This window comes from Oncorhynchus mykiss, chromosome 26, assembly GCF_013265735.2.
Source record: "Oncorhynchus mykiss isolate Arlee chromosome 26, USDA_OmykA_1.1, whole genome shotgun sequence".
Lineage (NCBI taxonomy): Eukaryota > Metazoa > Chordata > Actinopteri > Salmoniformes > Salmonidae > Oncorhynchus > Oncorhynchus mykiss.
In genome coordinates, this window is record NC_048590.1 from 2,735,404 (window position 1) to 2,759,459 (window position 24,056).

At 45.5% G+C, this 24,056-nt stretch overlaps 1 protein-coding gene across 1 annotated transcript in view; it reads right to left on the reverse strand.

The window, feature by feature from the left end:
• The window catches only part of LOC110519438, a 197,020-nt gene that overhangs the window by 145,941 nt on the left and 27,023 nt on the right, over positions 1 to 24,056 (reverse strand). The window contains exons 2-5 of the mRNA XM_036964548.1: positions 22,629 to 22,826; positions 12,819 to 12,941; positions 8,158 to 8,207; positions 5,267 to 5,379 (exon numbers count right to left, since the gene is read on the reverse strand). Coding sequence (XP_036820443.1) covers positions 5,267 to 5,379; positions 8,158 to 8,207; positions 12,819 to 12,941; positions 22,629 to 22,826 — 484 coding nt within the window. The remainder of the gene's footprint in view (positions 1 to 5,266; positions 5,380 to 8,157; positions 8,208 to 12,818; positions 12,942 to 22,628; positions 22,827 to 24,056) is intronic.

Genomic DNA, 24,056 nt, shown 5'->3' on the forward strand with positions numbered 1-24,056 from the left:
ATCACAATACCCCATAATGACATCACAATACCCCATAATGACATCACAATACCCCATAATGACATCACAATACCCCATAATAACATCACAATAACCCATAATGACATCACAATACCCAAAACTGACATCACAATACCCCATAATGACATCACAATACCCCATAATGACATCACAATACCCCATAATAACATCACAATACCCCATAATAACATCACAATAACCCATCATGACATCACAATACCCAATACTGACATCACAATACCCCATAATAACAGCACAATACCCCATAATGACATCACAATACCCCATAATAACATCACAATAACCCATAATGACATCACAATACCCAATACTGACATCACAATACCCCATAATGACATCACAATACCCCATAATGACACCACAATACCCCATAATGACATCACAATACCCCATAATGACATCACAATACCCCATAATGACAAAGCAAACACAGGTTTTTAGACATTTTTGTAAATGTATTCAAAATGTATTCAAAATAAAAAACGGAAATATCACATTTACATCAGTATTCAGACCCTTTACTCAGTACTTTGTTGAAGCACCTTTGGCAGCGATTACAGCCTCCAGTCTTCTTGGGTATGACGCTACAAGCTTGGCACACCTGTATTTGGGTAGTCAGGTTGGATAGGGAGCATCACTGCACAGCTATTTGCAGGTCTCACCAGAGATGTTCAATCTGGTTCAAGTCTGGGCTCTGGCCAAAGACATTCAGAGACTTGTCCCGAAGCCACTCCTGCGTTGTCTTGGCTGTGTGCTTAGGGTCGTTGTCCTGTTGGAAGGTGAACCTTCACCCCAGTCCGAGGTCCTGAGCGCTTTGGAGCAGGTTTTCATCAAGAATCTCTCTGTACTTTGCTCTGTTCATCTTTCCCTCGATCCTGACAAGTCACCTAGTCCCTGCCGCTGAAAAACATCCCCACAGCATGATGCTGCCACCACCATGCTTCACCGTGGGGATGGTACCAGGTTTCCTCCAGATGTGACACTTGGCATTCAGTCCAAAGGGTTCAATCTTGGTTTCATCAGACCAGAGAATCTTGTTTCTCGTGGTCTGAGAGTCCTTTAGGTGCCTTTTGGCAAACTCCAAGCGGGCTGTCATGTGCTTTTTAAGAGGAGTGGCTTCCGTCTGGCCACTCAACCATAAAGGCCTAATTGGTGGAGTGCTGCAGAGATGGTTGTTCTTCTGGAAGGTTCTCCACAGAGGAACTCTGGAGCTCTGTCAGAGTGACCATCGGGTTCTTGGTCACCTCACTGACCAAGGCCCTTCTCCCCCAGATTGCTCAGTTTGGCCGGGCGGCCAGCTGCAGCAGACATTTTTAAATACCCTTCCCCAGATCTGTGCCTCGACACAATCCTGTCTCTGAGCTCTACAGACAATTCCTTCGACCTCATGTGTCACGACGTTGCCCTCGTTGGGTACAGCGAGCACCATCCCCCCCTCTCTCTCTGTCCTACACCCAGGCTGCTGTTAGGCAGGTCATAAATTCCTGGAGGAGATTCTTCCTCATGGCCAGACAGTATAGAGAGAGAGAGTGAGTTTTCATAGAGAGAACAAAGGAATTTCTTCCACCTCACAGAACTTGAGAACGGAACAATATTCGTGTTCTGAAGAATGTATAAAAGGTTGGTAAAGTAGCCAGCTACGAACTGGTCCATTTGGAACAATTTTGTGAAACTCATGAGAGACAATACAGCCACATTACCATAACCCTGTTTATACAAGAGTCTCAGTTGTGAGGGTTGCATCTAATTGTTGTATAAAATTAATGAGTAAAGATGAAACTATTTGTGAAATTATGTAATGTGATTTTAAACTGTTTAATGAAGGAAACTCCAAATCCCTTTGGAGTTTAACTGAGTCATAGGCCCGCCCCCTGAGCACAGACATTGATCCGGCATCTTGGGCCCGCCCCTTTCTGCTCTTCCGAATATAACCCCCACCTTGGGAATGTATTTTCAGACCATGCTTCTCTTAATTACGAGAGGGCTAAGGCTTGAGTAGAGACCAAGCTTACCTCAATTACGAGAGGGCTATGGTTTGAGTAGAGACCAAGTTTACCTCAATTACGAGAGGGCTACGGTTTGAGTAGAGACCAAGCTTACCTCAATTACGAGAGGGCTAAGGTTTGAGTAGAGACCAAGCTTACCTCAATTACGAGAGGGCTAAGGTTTGAGTAGAGACCAAGCTTACCTCGATTACGAGAGGGCTAAGGTTTGAGTAGAGACCAAGCTTACCTCAATTACGAAAGGGCTATGGTTTTGAGTAGAGACCAAGCTTACCTCAATTACAAGAGGGCTATGGTTTGAGTAGAGACCAAGCTTACCTCAATTACGAGAGGGCTAAGGTTTGAGTAGAGACCAAGCTTACCTCAATTACGAGAGGGCTAAGGTTTGAGTAGAGACCAAGCTTACCTCAATTACGAGAGGGCTATGGTTTGAGTAAAGACCAAGCTTACCTCAATTACGAGAGGGCTATGGTTTGAGTAGAGACCAAGCTTACCTCAATTACGAGAGGGCTAAGGTTTGAGTAGAGACCAAGCTTACCTCAATTACGAGAGGGCTATGGTTTGAGTAGAGACCAAGCTTACCTCAATTACGAGAGGGCTATGGTTTGAGTAGAGACCAAGCTTACCTCAATTACGAGAGGGCTAAGGTTTGAGTAGAGACCAAGCTTACCTCGATTACGAGAGGGCTAAGGTTTGAGTAGAGACCAAGCTTACCTCAATTACGAAAGGGCTATGGTTTTGAGTAGAGACCAAGCTTACCTCAATTACAAGAGGGCTATGGTTTGAGTAGAGACCAAGCTTACCTCAATTACGAGAGGGCTAAGGTTTGAGTAGAGACCAAGCTTACCTCAATTACGAGAGGGCTAAGGTTTGAGTAGAGACCAAGCTTACCTCAATTACGAGAGGGCTATGGTTTGAGTAAAGACCAAGCTTACCTCAATTACGAGAGGGCTATGGTTTGAGTAGAGACCAAGCTTACCTCAATTACGAGAGGGCTAAGGTTTGAGTAGAGACCAAGCTTACCTCAATTACGAGAGGGCTATGGTTTGAGTAGAGACCAAGCTTACCTCAATTACGAGAGGGCTATGGTTTGAGTAGAGACCAAGCTTACCTCAATTACGAGAGGGCTAAGGTTTGAGTAGAGACCAAGCTTACCTCAATTACGAGAGGGCTATGGTTTGAGTAGAGACCAAGCTTACCTCAATTACGAGAGGGCTAAGGTTTGAGTAGAGACCAAGCTTACCTCAATTACGAGAGGGCTAAGTTTTGAGTAGAGACCAAGCTTACCTCAATTACGAGAGGGCTATGGTTTGAGTAGAGACCAAGCTTACCTCAATTACGAGAGGTCTAAGGTTTGAGTAGAGACCAAGCTTACCTCAATTACGAGAGGGCTAAGGTTTGAGTAGAGACCAAGCTTACCTCAATTACGAGAGGGCTAAGGTTTGAGTAGAGACCAAGCTTACCTCAATTACAAGAGGGCTATGGTTTGAGTAGAGACCAAGCTTACCTCAATTACGAGAGGGCTAAGGTTTGAGTAGAGACCAAGCTTACCTCAATTACGAGAGGGCTAAGGTTTGAGTAGAGACCAAGCTTACCTCAATTACGAGAGGGCTATGGTTTGAGTAGAGACCAAGCGTACCTCAATTACGAGAGGGCTAAGGTTTGAGTAGAGACCAAGCTTACCTCAATTACGAAAGGGCTATGGTTTTGAGTAGAGACCAAGCTTACCTCAATTACAAGAGGGCTATGGTTTGAGTAGAGACCAAGCTTACCTCAATTAGGTTTGAGGTTTGAGCCCATTGCTGAATTCTTAACCACGTGGTTAAACTCTGAGACTATCGAACCGGCAGAATAAGAACAAGTCTTTGATCCTAATTACTATGCAGCATCTATTCTATCACGACATTGCTGAATGTTACTCTGAACTATCCATTCTAACCATGGCAGAAAGACTCCAACAGAAACAAACTTTCCAACAGAGATCACGACGACACACTTATATATATATATATTGATCGCAATTATTCCAGAATGAGTGAGCGTTCATGTGCAAAGGATTAGCATTTCAATTGTTATAATGATCAACTTTGTCGTGTTTTTATATCTCAGTCGACCCCCACTTCCCTTTTGTCTACCAAGCCGCGATGCCGGTTTAGCCCACTAGGGGACATCTGCTATCATTTCCTTGTAACTATATCTACTGTTTGTTTGTGCATTTCTGTGATTATTTAGTTAGTAAATCAATTATTTAAGACAATTGATGTATGGGATGACTCATAGGGAAGACTGGGTTCGTGCAGATAACCAACAATTTACGACGTTTGGAATGAGACTAACGTGAGGTAAAGAATAATTAATTAATCAGAAGACTAATTGATCAGATATTAAAATATAAAAATATCTGAAAGTTATATTAGGAAAATTATTACATTTACATGATTAAGATAGTTTAGTCACGTAATAATAATTACAAAGAATTTCAGTTTAATGATGCCAAAGACACGACATACGGCTTGGTTTTTGCTCTGACATGCAGTCAACTGTGGGACCTTATATAGACAGGTGTGTTTTTCCAAATCATGTTGAATTTACCATAGGTGGACTCCAATCAAGTTGTAGAAACATCTCAAGGATGATCAATGGAAACAGGATGCACCTGAGATCAATTTAGAGTCTCATAGCAAAGGGTCTGAATACTTATGTAAACAAAGTATTTTTGTTATTTATCTTAAATACATTTGCAAAAATGTCTAAAACCTGTTTTCGCTTTGTCATTATGGGGTATTGTGATGTCATTATGGGGTATTGTGATGTCATTATGGGGTATTGTGTGTAGATTGCTGATTATTTCTTTTTTATTTAACCCATTTTATAATAAGGCTGTAAAGTAACAAAATGTGTAAAAAGTCAAGGGGTCTGAATACTTTCTGAATGTATTGTATATGTGATCCTATACAAAAGTAAGCATGGTTTGAAAATTAAAATGTTTTAGTCAAAAAGTATGTTTGAGATTCATGCGGTCAATTTGCAGTCTACAAATTACTAGTAATTATGTTCCAGCCCCCCGGCCAGCCGCTCCAGAACAAAATCATCCCGCGGCTGAAACTAGTTGATGATCCCTGCATTAACCCCGCCCAAATAACCACACACACACACACACACACACACGTTGGAGGAGCTGAAGCAGAGGGCAGTTACAGTGTCCAATCAGAGCAGTTTACCTGAGTGGAGCCAGGCCATGGTGAACAGGGAGGTGTAGGCTAGCTCTGTCAACTTTACCTCCTCTACATGCTGCCCACTGGGGGCCAGACAGCGCAGGATGAGACAGGGTGGGCTGGAGGGGGGGAGAGAGAGAGAGAGAGGTTACCCAGTTACCTTACATTGCTGCCCATCGAGGGCCAGACAACGCACGATGAGACAGGGTGGGCTGGAGGGGGGGAGAGAGAGAGAGAGAGAGAGAGAGAGGTTACCCGGTTACCTTACATTGCTGCCCACTGAGGGCCAGACAACGCATGATCATACAGGGTGGGCTGGAGAGAGAGACACCATGCCCAAACCGGACATCGTGCGCAAATTGATGTTGTCCCCCCCACACCAAACGCGATCACGACACACAGGTTGAAATATCAAAACAATTATATTAATTTGGGGACAGGTCGAAAAGCATTAAACATTAATGGCAATTTAGCTAGCTAGCTTGCAGTCGCTAGGTAACTTATCCTATTTAGCTAGCTAGCTTGCTGTTGCTAGCTAATTTGTCCTATTCAGCTAGTTAGCTTGCAGTTTCTAGCTAATTTGTCCTAGGATATAAACATTGAGTTGTTATTTTACCTGAAATGCACAAGGTCCTCTACTCCGACAATTAATTCACACATAAAACGGTCAACCGAATCATTTCTAGTCATCTCTCCTCCTTCCAGGATTCTTTTCCTTCTTTGGACTTTATATGACGATTGCCAACTAACTTTCATAATAAGGTGCATTACCACAACCGACCTCCGTTCATCTTTCAATCACCCACGTGGGTATAACCAATGAGGAGATGGCACGTGGGTTCAGTATATGCTTCTAAAAGCCAATGAGGAGATAGGAGAGGCGGGACTTGCATTGCGTTCGGCGTCACAAATAGAAGCAACTTCTATTTTAGCTGCCTGGCTACTCAGACGCTCATTGGTGTGGCGAGCGACGTGGGTGCAATGATTGAATAACATGTATGTGTATATTTATTTTGCAACACGGTTACCACGTCCGGTTTGGATAGTGAGAGAAAGAGGTTACCTGGTTACCTGGTTACCAGGGCTGAGCGGTGTACCGTATTTTACAATATACCGGTATTGATACAAGGACCGGTTTGGGTTTTTACTTTACCTTCTACAACGGTATGTTTGGTTTGTAAAAGGTGATACGTCATTTCGTTTGTATGGTTTACGCGCTACTTGAGTTGACTCTCTCGCCAAGCCCCGCCCCCTTGTCACACAAGGAGCGCCATTGGTCAATGCAGCAGATGCAACAATATGTTGATGACAACATTGGTGCTTCTTAATGTCAATCCACAAGCGTTCTATAATTACACTATTTAGTTTGTGTTTCTTATTGCCTGTGTATCTTACTATCTGCTAGTTTGTATTTTCTTAGCAAGTTGGTAAATTAAAATCTTGTTAGCAGCTAATGCTAGTCGTTATTTAGCTGGCTAGCTAGCTAATACATGTATGGAGTCAGAACAAACGGAGCTAGCTAATACATGGGGCCCTCTGTTCACACCGTTGACATCAGCAAACCGCTCAACGCCATACACGTGATCCGCGGTTGTGAGGCCGGTTGGAGGTAGTACAAAATTGGAGGCGGCTTATGGTAGAGAAATGAACATTCAATTCTCTGGCAACAGCCCTGGTGGACATTCCTGCAGTCAATATGCCAATTGTACGCTCCCTCAAAACTTCAGACATCTGTGGCATTGTGTTGTGTGACAAGACTTCACATTTTTAGACTGGCCTTTTATTGTTCCCAGCACAAGGTGCACCTGTGTAATGATCATGCTGTTTAATCAGCTTCTTTATATGCCACACCTGCCAGGTGGATGGATTATCTTGGCAAAGGAGAAATGCTCACTAACAGGGATGTAAACAAAATTGTGCACAAAATTTAAGAGAATTAAGCTTTTTGTGCGTATAGAACATTTCTGGGATCTTTTATTTCAGCTCATGACATGGAACAAACACTTTATATGTCACGTTTATATTTTAGTTCTGTCACGCCCTGATCTGTTTCACCCGTCCCTGTGATTGTCTCCACGCCCTCCAGGTGTCGCTTATTTTCCCCAGTGTATTAATCCCTGTGTTTCCTGTCTCTCTGTGCCAGTGTATTAATCCCTGTGTTTCCTGTCTCTCTGTGCCAGTGTATTTATCCCTGTGTTTCCTGTCTCTCTGTGCCAGTGTATTTATCCTTGTGTTTCCTGTCTCTCTGTACCAGTGTATTTATCCCTGTGTTTCCTGTCTCTCTGTACCAGTGTATTTATCCCTGTGTTTCCTGTCTCTCTGTGCCAGTGTATTTATCCCTGTGTTTCCTGTCTCTCTGTACCAGTGTATTTATCCCTGTGTTTCCTGTCTCTCTGTACCAGTGTATTTATCCCTGTGTTCCCTGTCTCTCTGTCCCAGTGTATTTATCCCTGTGTTTCCTGTCTCTCTGTGCCAGTGTATTTATCTCTGCGTTTCCTGTCTCTCTGTACCAGTGTATTTATCCCTGTGTTTCCTGTCTCTCTGTACCAGTTCGTCCTGTACGTTTAGTCAAGTCAACCAGCGTGTTTTTCCCCATAATCATTTTGCTAGTCTTCCCGCTTTTGACCCCTGCCCTGACCTTGAATCTGCCTGCCCTGACCCTGAATCTGCCTGATCATCTTGCCTGCCCTTCGGTACCTATTGGACTCTGAACTGGTTTTGACATTTTGCCTGTACACGACCATTCTATTGCCTAACCCCCCTTTCTGGATTAAATAAACATTGCAAGACTCCAACCATCTGCCTCCTGTGTCTCCATCTGGATCTCGCCTTGTGCCTTGATAAGTTCCGTGTAGAAAGAGAGACGGAGAGCCAAAGAATGAGAGGCGATGTCTCACCTGGGGGTGTTGGTGGAGGAGGAGCTGGGGGAGACAGAGGGCGATGCCACCTGAAAGAAAACATTCATACAAGGGTTTTAGTAGACTTATTCTACATACAATATAAAAGGTGCCTCTGCCATTTGAATACAACAACAAACATTTAAAAACGACTGAGGATTTAACATGTAATAAAAGGGGGGAAATGAACAGCTCAGACAAGACTGGCTGTGGTTATAATCAGGAGGGAATGAACAGCTCAGACAAGACTGGCTGTGGTTATAATCAGGAGGGAATGAACAGCTCAGACAAGACTGGCTGTGGTTATAATCAGGAGGAGGGAATGAACAGCTCAGACAAGACTGGCTGTGGTTATAATCAGGAGGGAATGAACAGCTCAGACAAGACTGGCTGTGGTTATAATCAGGAGGAGGGAATGAACAGCTCAGACAAGACTGGCTGTGGTTATAATCAGGAGGGAATGAACAGCTCAGACAAGACTGGCTGTGGTTATAATCAGGAGGGAATGAACAGCTCAGACAAGACTGTCTGTGGTTATAATCAGGAGGGAATGAACAGCTCAGACAAGACTGGCTGTGGTTATAATCAGGAGGGAATGAACAGCTCAGACAAGACTGACTGTGGTTATAATCAGGAGGGAATGAACAGCTCAGACAAGACTGGCTGTGGTTATAATCAGGAGGAGGGAATGAACAGCTCAGACAAGACTGGCTGTGGTTATAATCAGGAGGGAATGAACAGCTCAGACAAGACTGGCTGTGGTTATAATCAGGAGGAGGGAATGAACAGCTCAGACAAGACTGACTGTGGTTATAATCAGGAGGGAATGAACAGCTCAGACAAGACTGGCTGTGGTTATAATCAGGAGGGAATGAACAGCTCAGACAAGACTGACTGTGGTTATAATCAGGAGGGAATGAACAGCTCAGACAAGACTGGCTGTGGTTATAATCAGGAGGAGGGAATGAACAGCTCAGACAAGACTGGCTGTGGTTATAATCAGGAGGGAATGAACAGCTCAGACAAGACTGGCTGTGGTTATAATCAGGAGGAGGGAATGAACAGCTCAGACAAGACTGACTGTGGTTATAATCAGGAGGGAATGAACAGCTCAGACCAGATTGACTGTGGTTATAATCAGGAGGAGGGAATGAACAGCTCAGACAAGACTGGCTGTGGTTATAATCAGGAGGGAATGAACAGCTCAGACAAGACTGGCTGTGGTTATAATCAGGAGGAGGGAATGAACAGCTCAGACAAGACTGGCTGTGGTTATAATCAGGAGAAGGGAATGAACAGCTCAGACAAGACTGGCTGTGGTTATAATCAGGAGGAGGGAATGAACAGCTCAGACAAGACTGGCTGTGGTTATAATCAGGAGGGGGGAATGAACAGCTCAGACAAGACTGGCTGTGGTTATAATCAGGAGGAGGGAATGAACAGCTCAGACAAGACTGGCTGTGGTTATAATCAGGAGGGAATGAACAGCTCAGACAAGACTGGCTGTGGTTATAATCAGGAGGGAATGAACAGCTCAGACAAGACTGACTGTGGTTATAATCAGGAGTAGGGAATGAACAGCTCAGACAAGACTGGCTGTGGTTATAATCAGGAGGGAATGAACAGCTCAGACAAGACTGACTGTGGTTATAATCAGGAGGAGGGAATGAACAGCTCAGACAAGACTGACTGTGGTTATAATCAGGAGTAGGGAATGAACAGCTCAGACAAGACTGGCTGTGGTTATAATCAGGAGGAGGGAATGAACAGCTCAGACAAGACTGGCTGTGCATTAGCTACTTGACATTCAATACAATAACTTGTGGTCAGGGGTCTAGGGTGGTCAGGGGTCTAGGGTGGCCTAGGGTGGTCAGGGGTCTAGGAAGGTTGTGGGGTCTAGGAAGGTCAGGGGTCTAGGGTGGTCAGGGGTCTAGGGTGGCCTAGGGTGGTCAGGGGTCTAGGGTGGTCAGGGGTCTAGGAAGGTCAGGGTTCTAGGAAGGTCAGGGTTCTAGGAAGGTCAGGGGTCTAGGAAGGTCAGGGGTCTAGGGTGGTTAGGGGTCTAGGGTGGCCTAGGGTGGTCAGGGGTCTAGGGTGGTCAGGGGTCTAGGAAGGTCAGGGGTCTAGGAAGGTCAGGGGTCTAGTGTGGTCTAGGGGTCTAGGGTGGTCTAGGGTGGTCTAGGGGTCTAGTGTGGTCAGGGGTCTAGTGTGGTCTAGGGGGTTAGTGTGGTCAGGGGTCTAGGGTGGCCTAGGGTGGTCTAGGGGTCTAGGTTGGTCTAGGGGTCTAGGTTGGTCTAGGGTGGTCAGGGGTCTAGGGTAGTCTAGGGTGGTCAGGGGTCTAGGGTGGCCTAGGGTTATAGGGTGGTCAAGGGTGGTCTAGGGGTATAGGGTGGTCTAGGGTGGTTTAGGGGTATAGGGTGGTCTAGGGTGATCAGGGGTCTAGGGTGGTCAGGGGTCTAGGGTGGCCTAGGGGTATAGGGTGGTCTAGGGGTATAGGGTGATATAGGGTGGTCTAGGGGTATAGGGTGGTCTAGGGGTATAGGGTTATCTAGGGGTCTAGGGTGGTCTAGGGGTATAGGGTGGTCTATGGGTCTAGGGTGGTCTAGGGGTATAGGGTGGTATAGGGGTATAAGATGGTATAGGGGTCTAGGGGTACAGGGTGGTCTAGGGGTATAGGGTGGTCTAGGGTGGTCTAGGGGTATAGGGTGGTATAGGGGTATAAGGTGGTATAGGGGTCTAGGGGTATAGGGTGGTCTAGGGTGGTCTAGGGGTATAGGGTGGTCTAGGGGTATAGGGTGGTCTAGGGGTATAGGGTGGTCTAGGGGTCTAGGGTGGTCTAAGGATATAGGGTGGTCTAGGGGTATAGGGTGGTATAGGGGTATAAGGTGGTATAGGGGTCTAGGGATATAGGGTGGTCTAGGGTGGTCTAGGGGTATAGGGTGGTCTAGGGGTATAGGGTGGTCTAGGGGTCTAGGGTGGTCTAAGGATATAGGGTGGTATAGGGGTATAAGCCACATATCTACAGTGTCAGTAGGTTTTAATCTGTTCCTCTGTCCTTTAAGAAATCCTCTCTCTCTGTTCAATAAAGTCAGAACAGATTCCCACTGTCTTCCTCTCTCTGTTCAATAAAGTCAGAACAGATCCCCACTGTCTTCCTCTCTCTGTTCAATAAAGTCAGAACAGATCCCCACTGTCTTCCTCTCTCTATCTGTTCAATAAAGTCAGAACAGATTCCCACTGTCTTCCTCTCTCTGTTCAATAAAGTCAGAACAGATCCCCGCTGTCTTCCTCTCTCTGTTCAATAAAGTCAGAACAGATCTCCACTGTCTTACTCTCTCTGTTCAATAAAGTCAGAACAGATCCCCACTGTCTTCCTCTCTGGATCTGTTCAATAAAGTCAGAACAGATACCCACTGTCTTCCTCTCTCTATCTGTTCAATAAAGTCAGAACAGAGCCCCACTGTCTTCCTCTCTCTCTCTCTGTTCAATAAAGTCAGAACAGATCCCCACCGTCTTCCTCTCTCTATCTGTTCAATAAAGTCAGAACAGATCCCCACTGTCATCCTCTCTCTGTTCAATAAAGTCAGAACAGATCCCCACTGTCTTCCTCTATCTGTTCAATAAAGTCAGAACAGATCCCCACTGCCTTCCTCTCTCTCTCTGTTCAATAAAGTCAGAACAGATTCCCACAGTCTTCCTCTATCTGTTCAATAAAGTCAGAACAGATCCCCACTGTCTTCCTCTCTCTGTTCAATAGTCAGAACAGATCAGATCCCCACTGTCTTCCCCTCTATATATGTTCAATAAAGTCAGAACAGATCCCCACTGTCATCATCTCTCTGTTCAATAAAGTCAGAACAGATCCCCACTGTCTTCCTCTCTCTGTTCAATAAAGTCAGAACAGATCCCCACTGTCTTCCCCTCTATATATGTTCAATAAAGTCAGAACAGATCCCCACTGTCTTCCTCTCTCTCTATCTGTTCAATAAAGTCAGAACAGATCTCCACTGTCTTCCTCCCTCTATCTGTTCAATAAAGTCAGAACAGATCCCCACTGTCTTCCTCCCTCTATCTGTTCAATAAAGTCAGAACAGATCCCCACTGTCTTCCTCTCTCTATCTGTTCAATAAAGTCAGAACAGATCCCCACAGTCTTCCTCTCTCTATCTGTTCAATAAAGTCAGAACAGATCCCCACTGTCTTCCCCTCTATATATGTTCAATAAAGTCAGAACAGATCCCCACTGTCTTCCTCTCTCTATCTGTTCAATAAAGTCAGAACAGATCCCCACTGTCTTCCTCTCTCTGTTCAATAAAGTCAGAACAGATCCCCACTGTCTTCCTCTCTCTATCTGTTCAATAAAGTCAGAACAGATCCCCAATGTCTTCCTCTCTCTGTTCAATAAAGTCAGAACAGATCCCCACTGTCTTCCCCTCCATATATGTTCACTAAAGTCAGAACAGATCCCCACTGTCTTCCTCTCTCTCTATCTGTTCAATAAAGTCAGAACAGATCCCCACTGTCTTCCTCCCTCTATCTGTTCAATAAAGTCAGAACAGATCCCCACTGTCAACCTCTCTCTGTTCAATAATGAAAACAGGTATTTTTGATAGAATACCTGTAGGTAGAATAAAGTCAGACCATGAAAACAGGTATGTTTGATACCTGTAGGTAGAAGTCCCCGGGGCGGAGGACACGTGGGTCCAGAGGAGAGAGCTGGATGATCACCTTGTCGTGGAGACACAGAGGCCAGCCCTGGTGCCGGAATAACAGGCCGCAGTACGGGAACTACAGGGGAGATGGAGAAGGAGACTGAGTAAATAAATCAACTACAGGAGAGAAGGAGAGACAGAGACACAGAGGCCAGCCCTGGTGACGGAATATCAGACCGCAGTACAGGAACTACAGGAGAGATGGAGAGACAGAGACACAGAGGCCAGCCCTGGTGCCGGAATAACAGGCCGCAGTACGGGAACTACAGGGGAGATGGAGAAGGAGACTGAGTAAATAAATCAACTACAGGAGAGAAGGAGAGACAGAGACACAGAGGCCAGCCCTGGTGACGGAATATCAGGCCGCAGTACGGGAACTACAGGGGAGATGGAGAGATGGAGAAGGAGAGGGAGGAAATCAATCATTCCTTTGCTAAAACATCAACAAGTAGAGTTTGATGAGTGACAGAGAGAGAGATGGGGGGGGGGGAAGACATTGAAGTAAATCATTTTACTGATAAAACGTACGGTGATTTCCGCTCAGAGGTCGTCTTTCAGCCCGGGCAGCCGCACACCGGAAAGGAAATCATCCGATCCCTCCCTCTCATCCCCCTTTCCCATTTCAGAGCCCCCCCAATCCTCTCCACTCTAAAAGAGGGATTCTGTGATGCTCTCTGATAGCGCTGAGAAACACAGACCCCTGCTCTGTCTGTATTCCCTCCCTCTCCTCTTCCCTCCATCCGTCCCTCCCTCTCATCCCCCTTTCCCATTTCAGAGCCCCCCCAATCCTCTCCACTCTAAAAGAGGGATTCTGTGATGCTCTCTGATAGCGCTGAGAAACACAGACCCCTGCTCTGTCTGTCTTCCCTCCCCCTCCTCTTCCCTCCATCCGCCCCTCCCTCTCATCCCCCTTTCCCATTTCAGAGCCCCCCCAATCCTCTCCACTCTAAAAGAGGGATTCTGTGATGCTCTCTGATAGCGCTGAGAAACACAGACCCCTGCTCTGTCTGTATTCCCTCCCCCTCCTCTTCCCTCCATCCGTCCCTCCCTCCCTCCCTCTCATCCCCCTTTCCCATTTCAGAGCCCCCCAATCCTCTCCACTCTAAAATATGGATTCTGTGATGCTCTCTGATAGCGCTGAGAAACACAGACCCCTGCTCTGTCTGTATTCCCTCCCCCTCCTCTTCCCTCCATCCGTCCCTCCCTCTCATCCCCCTTTCCCATTTCAGAGCCCCCCAAATCCTCTCCACTCTAAAAGAGGGTTTCTGTGATGCTCTCTGATAGCGCTGAGAAACACAGACCCCTGCTATGTCTGTCTTCCCTCCCCCTCCTCTTCCCTCCATCCGTCCCTCCCTCCCTCTCATCCCCCTTTCCCATTTCAGAGCCCCCCAAATCCTCTCCACTCTAAAAGAGGGATTCTGTGATGCTCTCTGATAGCGCTGAGAAACACAGACCCCTGCTCTGTCTGTCTTCCCTCCCCCTCCTCTTCCCTCCATCCGTCCCTCCCTCTCATCCCCCTTTCCTATTTCAAAGCCCCCCAATCCTCTCCACTCTAAAAGAGGGTTTCTGTGATGCTCTCTGATAGCGCTGAGAAACACAGACCCCTGCTCTGTCTGTCTTCCCTCCCCCTCCTCTTCCCTCCATCCGTCCCTCCCTCTCATCCCCCTTTCCCATTTCAGAGCCCCCCAATCCTCTCCACTCTAAAAGAGGGTTTCTGTGATGCTCTCTGATAGCGCTGAGAAACACAGACCCCTGCTCTGTCTGTATTCCCTCCCCCTCCTCTTCCCTCCATCCGTCCCTCCCTCTCATCCCCCTTTCCCATTTCAGAGCCCCCCAATCCTCTCCACTCTAAAAGAGGGATTCTGTGATGCTCTCTGATAGCGCTGAGAAACACAGACCCCTGCTCTGTCTGTCTTCCCTCCCCCTCCTCTTCCCTCCATCCGCCCCTCCCTCTCATCCCCCTTTCCCATTTCAGAGCCCCCCAATCCTCTCCACTCTAAAAGAGGGATTCTGTGATGCTCTCTGATAGCGCTGAGAAACACAGACCCCTGCTCTGTCTGTATTCCCTCCCCCTCCTCTTCCCTCCATCCGTCCCTCCCTCCCTCTCCTCCCTCCTTCTTCCTTCACTCCCCCTCCTCCCATCCTCTCTTCCTCCCCCTGAGTAAGAGACAGAACAGGAGAGGACTGAGCTCCTCTATCCATCTCTCTCTCTCTCTCTCTCATTTGATCACTCTCTCTTTTCCTTGTTAGAAGTTGTTCCTCCTGAGTTACTAATATAGGTGCTCTCCCTGTCTCTATTGCTCTGAGTCACCTAAACAAGGTGTTTCCTTCCATGTCTTACTACTCATCCAGGTGGTGAGCCATTCCCTCTCATTACGCCGCTCTCTGGTCTCTCATTCTGTACGGCCTGGTCTTGTCCGGTCATGCCTGTGATACTAGCTCTGCAACGTGTCCTGTTTGGGTAACATCTCTCTAGGAAGACTGTAGTCACCGAGCCAGTCTAACCAAGAGGAGGAGGACTGTAGTCACCGGGCCAGTCTAACCAAGAGGAGGAGGACTGTAGTCACCAAGAGGAGGAAGACTGTAGTCACCGAGCCAGTCTAACCAAGAGGAGGAGGACTGTAGTCACCAAGAGGAGGAGGACTGTAGTCACCGAGCCAGTCTAACCAAGAGGAGGACTGTAGTCACCAAGAGGAGGAAGACTGTAGTCACCGAGCCAGTCTAACCAAGAGGAGGGAGACTGTAGTCACCAAGAGGAGGAGGACTGTAGTCACCAAGAGGAGGAGGACTGTAGTCACCGAACCAGTCTAACCAAGAGGAGGAGGACTGTAGTCATCGAGCCAGTCTAACCAAGAGGAGGAGGACTGTAGTCACCGAACCAGTCTAACCAAGAGGAGGAGGACTGTAGTCACCGAGCCAGTCTAACCAAGAGGAGGAGGACTGTAGTCACCAAGAGGAGGAGGACTGTAGTCACCGAACCAGTCTAACCAAGAGGAGGAGGACTGTAGTCACCAAGAGGAGGAGGACTGTAGTCACCAAGAGGAGGGAGACTGTAGTCACCAAGAGGAGGAAGACTGTAGTCACCAAGAGGAGGAAGACCGTAGTCACCAAGAGGAGGAGGCCTGTAGTCACCGAACCAGTCTAACCAAGAGGAGGAGGACTGTAGTCACCAAGAGGAGGGAGACAGTAGTCACCAAGAGGAGGAAGACCGTAGTCACCAAGAGGAGGACTGTAGTCACCGAACCAGTCTAACCAAGAGGAGGAAGACTGTAGTCATCAAGAGGAGGAGGACTGTAGTCACCAAGAGGAGGGAGACTGTAGTCACCAGGAGGAGGGAGACTGTAGTCACCAAGAGGAGGAAGACTGTAGTCACCAAGAGGAGGAGGACTGTAGTCACCGAACCAGTCTAACCAAGAGGAGGAAGACTGTAGTCACCAAGACTGTGTAGTTATTGTTAGTGCTTCATGTTTTTGGTTATATAACAAGCCAGACCTCCCAAAATGAAACGTCCTTCATCACTCCAGCTGATGTTTACCAGCCAATCCCCCATCCTCCTCTCTGCCCTCCATTAAGTAGAAGGGTTCACGTGTTACCCATCATCCTCCTCTCTGCCCTCCGTTAAGTAGAAGGGTTCACATGTTACCCATCATCCTCCTCTCTGCCCTCCGTTAAGTAGAAGGGTTCACGTGTTACCCATCATCCTCCTCTCTGCCCTCCGTTAAGTAGAAGGGTTCACATGTTACCCATCATCCTCCTCTCTGCCCTCCGTTAAGTAGAAGGGTTCACATGCTACCCATCATCCTCCTCTCTGCCCTCCGTTAAGTAGAAGGGTTCATGTTACCCATCATCCTCCTCTCTGCCCTCCGTTAAGTAGAAGGGTTCATGTTACCCATCATCCTCCTCTCTGCCCTCCGTTAAGTAGAAGGGTTCATGTTACCCATCATCCTCCTCTCTGCCCTCCGTTAAGTAGAAGGGTTCATGTTACCCATCATCCTCCTCTCTGCCCTCCGTTAAGTAGAAGGGTTCACATGTTACCCATCATCCTCCTCTCTGCCCTCCGTTAAGTAGAAGGGTTCACATGTTACCCATCATCCTCCTCTCTGCCCTCCGTTAAGTAGAAGGGTTCATGTTACCCATCATCCTCCTCTCTGCCCTCCGTTAAGTAGAAGGGTTCACGTTACCCATCATCCTCCTCTCTGCCCTCCGTTAAGTAGAAGGGTTCACATGCTACCCATCATCCTCCTCTCTGCCCTCCGTTAAGTAGAAGGGTTCATGTTACCCATCATCCTCCTCTCTGCCCTCCGTTAAGTAGAAGGGTTCACATGCTACCCATCATCCTCCTCTCTGCCCTCCGTTAAGTAGAAGGGTTCACATGCTACCCATCATCCTCCTCTCTGCCCTCCGTTAAGTAGAAGGGTTCACATGTTACCCATCATCCTCCTCTCTGCCCTCCGTTAAGTAGAAGGGTTCACATGCTACCCATCATCCTCCTCTCTGCCCTCCGTTAAGTAGAAGGGTTCACATGTTACCCATCATCCTCCTCTCTGCCCTCCGTTAAGTAGAAGGGTTCACATGTTACCCATCATCCTCCTCTCTGCCCTCCGTTAAGTAGAAGGGTTCACATGTTACACATCATCTTCCTCTCTGCCCTCCGTTAAGTAGAAGGGTTCACATGTTACCCATCATCCTCCTCTCTGCCCTCCGTTAAGTAGAAGGGTTCACATGTTACCCATCATCCTCCTCTCTGCCCTCCGTTAAGTAGAAGGGTTCACATGTTACCCATCATCCTCCTCTCTGCCCTCCGTTAAGTAGAAGGGTTCACATGTTACCCATCATCCTCCTCTCTGCCCTCCGTTAAGTAGAAGGGTTCACATGTTACCCATCATCCTCCTCTCTGCCCTCCGTTAAGTAGAAGGGTTCACATGTTACCCATAACCCTCCACTTCAGCCACAACTCCCCTTGTTGCAACACTTCAAGGTGATGACACAAACCCAGTATCTGATCTGGAAGATATTTATATTCTCCTCCTTGACCCTGGGAGGATCTAACACAACACCACACCAATACAGAACTCCTGGTGTGTTGTCAGAATGGAACACCACACCAATACAGAACTCCTGGTGTGTTGTCAGAATGGAACACCAATACAGAACTCCTGGTGTGTTGTCAGAATGGAACACCACACCAATACAGAACTCCTGGTGTGTTGTCAGAATGGAACACCAATACAGAACTCCTGGTGTGTTGTCAGAATGGAACACCACACCAATACAGAACTCCTGGTGTGTTGTCAGAATGGAACACCAATACAGAACTCCTGGTGTGTTGTCAGAATGGAACACAACACCAATACAGAACTCCTGGTGTGTTGTCAGAATGGAACACAACACCAATACAGAACTCCTGGTGTGTTGTCAGAATGGAACACCAATACAGAACTCCTGGTGTGTTGTCAGAATGGAACACCAATACAGAACTCCTGGTGTGTTGTCAGAATGGAACACCAATACAGAACTCCTGGTGTGTTGTCAGAATGGAACACCACACCAATACAGAACTCCTGGTGTGTTGTCAGAATGGAACACCAATACAGAACTCCTGGTGTGTTGTCAGAATGGAACACCAATACAGAACTCCTGGTGTGTTGTCAGAATGGAACACCACACCAATACAGAACTCCTGGTGTGTTGTCAGAATGGAACACCAATACAGAACTCCTGGTGTGTTGTCAGAATGGAACACAACACCAATACAGAACTCCTGGTGTGTTGTCAGAATGGAACACCACACCAATACAGAACTCCTGGTGTGTTGTCAGAATGGAACACCAATACAGAACTCCTGGTGTGTTGTCAGAATGGAACACAACACCAATACAGAACTCCTGGTGTGTTGTCAGAATGGAACACCAATACAGAACTCCTGGTGTGTTGTCAGAATGGAACACCAATACAGAACTCCTGGTGTGTTGTCAGAATGGAACACCACACCAATACAGAACTCCTGGTGTGTTGTCATTTCTAAAAACCTGTTTTTGATTTGTCATTATGGAGTATTGTGTATAAACAGATGACGGGGGAAAAACTATTTAATCAATTTTAGAATAAGGCTGTACCCCTAACACAATGTGGAAGAGGTCAAGGGGTCTGAATACTTTCCCAATGCACTCTAGTGCACTACTGTTGACCAGGGCACTGAACAGGGTGGCATTTGAGGCACAGCCTACTCTCTCTGGGGAGGAAGGTGTCATATTATAGGACCTGGGAAGACTGGAGGCCTGAATAGACTAGGTGTGTTCTTTTAAAGATAGAAAACCAACCCCCACATTCCTCTCTTTACCCCCCCCCCTCCCTCCCCTCTTCTCACCCTCCCTCCCTCCCCCCCTCACCCTCCCTCCCTCCCTCCTCCCCTCCCCCACCCTCCCTCCCTCCTCCCCTCCCTCCCCTGACCCAACTCAACAGCAGCAGCAGGACCACAACAATGACCCATCAACACCAGGAGTTAGAGCTGGGTTTCATCAGCCCCCCCCCCCCCCCCCCCCTCACCCTCCCTCCCCCCTCCGTCCCTCCCCCACCCTCCCTCCCTCCCTCCTCCCCTCCCTCCCCTGACCCAACTCAACAGCAGCAGCAGGACCACAACAATGACCCATCAACACCAGGAGTTAGAGCTGGGTTTCATCAGCCGTCACCTGTCACCACCAACCTCCACCACTACAGACGGAAGGACAGACGGAGGTTGACAGAGGAGAGGAAACCATCTGAAGAGCAGGAGGAATCCAGAAGAGATCTGAGTGTTGAACATGTTAGGAGCAGCAGTACTAGTAATACCAGTAGTAGTATAGTAGTATTAGTAGTAGTAGTAGTAGTATTAGTAGTAACAGTAGTAGTAGTATAGTAGTAGTATAATGGTAATAATATAGAAGTAGTAGTAGTATAGTAGTATAGTAGTATTAGTAGTAACAGTAGAAGTAGTATAGTAGTATTAGTAGTAACAGTAGTAGTAGTATAGTAGTAGTATACTGGTAATAATATAGAAGTAGTAGTAGTATAGTAGTATAGTAGTATTAGTAGTAACAGTAGAAGTAGTATAGTAGTATTAGTAGTAACAGTAGTAGTAGTATAGTAGTAGTATAATGGTAATAATATAGAAGTAGTAGTAGTATAGTAGTATAGTAGTATTAGTAGTAACAGTAGAAGTAGTATAGTAGTAGTATAATGGTAATAATATAGAAGTAGTAGCAGTATAGTAGTATAGTAGTATTAGTAGTAACAGTAGAAGTAGTATAGTAGTATTAGTAGTAACAGTAGTAGTAGTATAGTAGTAGTATAATGGTAATAATATAGAAGTAGTAGTAGTATAGTAGTAGTATAATGGTAATAATATAGAAGTAGTAGTAGTATAGTAGTATAGTAGTATTAGTAGTAACAGTAGTAGTAGTATAGTAGTAGTATAATGGTAATAATATAGAAGTAGTAGTAGTATAGTAGTAGTATAATGGTAATAATATAGAAGTAGTAGTAGTATAGTAGTATAGTAGTATTAGTAGTAACAGTAGTAGTAGTATAGTAGTAGTATAATGGTAATAATATAGAAGTAGTAGTAGTATAGTAGTATAGTAGTATTAGTAGTAACAGTAGTAGTAGTATAGTAGTAGTATAATGGTAATAATATAGAAGTAGTAGTAGTATAGTAGTAGTAGTAGTATTAGTAGTAACAGTAGTAGTAGTATAGTAGTAGTATACTGGTAATAATATAGAAGTAGTAGTAGTGTAGTAGTATAGTAGTAGTATACTGGTAATAATATAGAAGTAGTAGTAGTGTAGTAGTATAGTAGTAGTATAATGGTAATAATATAGAAGTAGTAGTAGTGTAGTAGTATAGTAGTAGTATAATGGTAATAATATAGAAGTAGTAGTAGTGTAGTAATATAGTAGTAGTATACTGGTAATAATATAGAAGTAGTAGTAGTGTAGTAGTATAGTAGTAGTATAATGGTAATAATATAGAAGTAGTAGTAGTGTAGTAGTATAGTAGTAGTATAATGGTAATAATATAGAAGTAGTAGTAGTGTAGTAATAGTATAGTAGTAATAGTATAGAAGTAACCGTATAGTAGTCGTAGTATAGTGGCCATAGTATAGTGGTAGCAGTAGTAGTAGTACTATGGTAGTAGTAGTAGTAGTAGTAGTAGTAGTAGTAGCAGCAGTAGCAGTAGTAGTAGTACTATGGTAGCAGTAGTAGTATAGTAGTAGTATTGTAGTATAGTAGTAGTAGTATAGTAGTATAGTAGTAGCAGTAGTAGTAGTAGTATAGTAGTAGTAGTATAGTAGTAGTAGTATAGTAGTAGTAATATTAGTAGCACCAGTATCAGTAGTAGTAGTATAGTATTAGTAGTAGTAGTATGGTAGTAGTAGTAGCAGTAGTAGCATAGTAGTAGTAGTAGTAGTAGTAGTAGTAGTAGTATAGTAGTAGTAGTAGCCGTAGTAGCAGTAATAGTAATAGTAGTAGTAGTAACAGTAGTAGCAGCAGTATCAGTAGTAGTATAGTAGTAGTATCAGTAGTAGTATAGCAGTAGTGGTATTAGTAGTAGTAGTAGTATAGTAGTAATAGTCACAGTAGGTAGTGTGGTAGTAATAGTAATAGTAATAGTAGCAGTAGTAGTAGTAGTAGTAGTAGTAGTAGTAGTAACATTAGTAGGAACATAGTAGTAGTAGTAGTATTATAGCAGTAGTAGTAGCCATAGTAGTAGTATAGTAGTAGTAGTAGTAGTATTGTAGTAGTAGTAATAGTAGCAGTAGTAGTAGTGGTAGGGTAGTGGTATCAGTAGTAGTATAGCAGTAGTGGTAGTATTAGTAGTAGTATAGTAGTAATAGTCACAGTAGTAGTTGTGGTAGTAGTAGTAATAGTACAAGTAGCAGTAGTAGTAGTATAGTAGTAGTAGTAGTAGTAGTAGTAGTAGTAGTAGTAGTAGTAGTAGTAGTATTAGTATTGTGGTAATAGTAGCAGTTGTAGTAGCGGTAGTAGTATAGTAGTATAGTGATCGTAGTGTAGTATCAGTATTAGTATAGTAGTAGAAGTATGGTGGTAGTAGTAGTATAGTAGTATTAGTAATAGTGGCAGCAGTAGTAGTAGTATAGTACTAATAGTAGTTGTAGTAGAAGTAGTAGTATAGTAGTAGTATATTAGTCGTGGTAGTATAGTACTACTGGTAGTTGTAGTAGTAGTATATTAGTAGTAGTAGTAGTAGTATACTGTTACTATAGTATAACATAGTAGTAGTGGTATTAGTATTAGTATAGTAGTAGTAGTAGTGCTAGTAGTATAAGGTTACTATAGTATAATGTAGTAGTAGTAGTAGTATGAGGTAACTATAGTATAACGTAGTAGTAGCAGTAGTAGTATAAGGTTACTATAGTATAACGTAGTAGTAGTAGTAGTAGTATGAGGTAACTATAGTATAACGTAGTAGTAGCAGTAGTAGTATAAGGTTACTATAGTATAACGTAGTAGTAGTAGTAGTATAAGGTAACTATAGTATAACGTAGTAGTAGCAGTAGTAGTATAAGGTAACTATAGTATAATGTAGTAGTAGTATGAGGTAACTATAGTATAACGTAGTAGTAGTAGTAGTAGTATAAGGTAACTATAGTATAATGTAGTAGTAGTATGAGGTAACTATAGTATAACGTAGTAGTATAAGGTAACTATAGTATAACGTAGTAGTAGTATAAGGTAACTATAGTATAACGTAGTAGCTACTCACACAGGCATGTTGCTGGATGGTCTGCAGGATGTGTTTGGCAGGGACCAGGAAGTCTATAAGGTATCTTAATCCGTCTCCTCTGTAGCTGGTCTCCACCACATCAAATACCTGACACAGCACCGTGGAGGCTGTGGCATCAAACGGAGGGTAGAGGGCTGAGAGGGTGCTCTGGATACAACTGTCCAGAGATTCAGAGTCCTGAGGAGAGAAGAGAGGAGAGGATGAGAGAGGCGAGGATGAGAGAGGAGAGGAGGAGAGGATGCTCTGTATACAACTGTCCAGAGATTCAGAGTCCTGAGGAGAGAAGAGAGGAGATGATGAGAGAGGAGAGGATGAGAGAGGAGAGGAGGAGAGGGTGCTCTGGATACAACTGTCCAGACATTCAGAGTCCTGAGGAGAGAAGAGAAGAGAGGAGGAGAGAGGAGAGGATGAGAGAGGAGAGGAGGAGAGAGGAGAGAGGAGAGAGGAGAGGAGGAGAGAGGAGAGGAGGAGAGAGGGGAGGAGAGGGGGGAGGAGAGGGGGGAGGAGAGGAGGAGAGAGGAGAGGAGGAGAGAGGGGAGGAGAGGGGGGAGGAGAGGGGGGAGGAGAGGAGGAGAGAGGGGAGGAGAGGAGGAGAGAGGAGAGGAGAGGAGAGAGGAGAGGAGGAGAGAGGAGAGAGGGGAGGAGGAGAGAGGAGAGTGGATGAGAGAGGATAGGAGAGAGGAGAGAGGAGAGAGGGGAGGAGGAGAGAGGAGAGGAGAGAAGGGAGGATGAGAGAGGAGAGGATGAGAGAGGAGAAGAGAGGGGAGGGCAGGATAGGATGAGAGAGGAGAAGAGAGGAGAAGAGAAGAGAGGAGAAGAGAGAAGAGGAGAGGATGAGAGAGGATAGGATGAGAGAGGAGAAGAGAGGGGAGGGCAGGATAGGATGAGAGAGGAGAAGAGAGGAGAAGAGAAGAGAGGAGAAGAGAGAAGAGGAGAGGATGAGAGAGGATAGGATGAGAGAGGAGAAGAGAGGAGAAGAGAAGAGAGGAGAAGAGAGAAGAGGAGAGGATGAGCGAGGATAGGATGAGAGAGGAGAAGAGAGGAGAAGAGAAGAGAGGAGAAGAGAGAAGAGGAGAGGATGAGAGAGGATAGGATGAGAGAGGATAGGAGAGAGGAGAAGATGAGAGGAGAGAGGAGAAGAGAGGAGAGGAGAGGGTTAGATACACACAAAGGTTGGTTCCAACACAAGACCATAACTTTCAACAGTGTTTTCATCATTAGGTAGAAAGACTCCACATTTCCCACTAAGACAACAGAAAGCAGAACACTAGTTCTGAGGGACCGTCTGTCAGTAAAACAGATGTTTAAAAGGACTCAGGGTGCCATAGGGCTCTGGTCTAAAGTAGTGCACTATATAGGGAATAGGGTGCCATAGGGCTCTGGCCTAAAGTAGTGCACTATATAGGG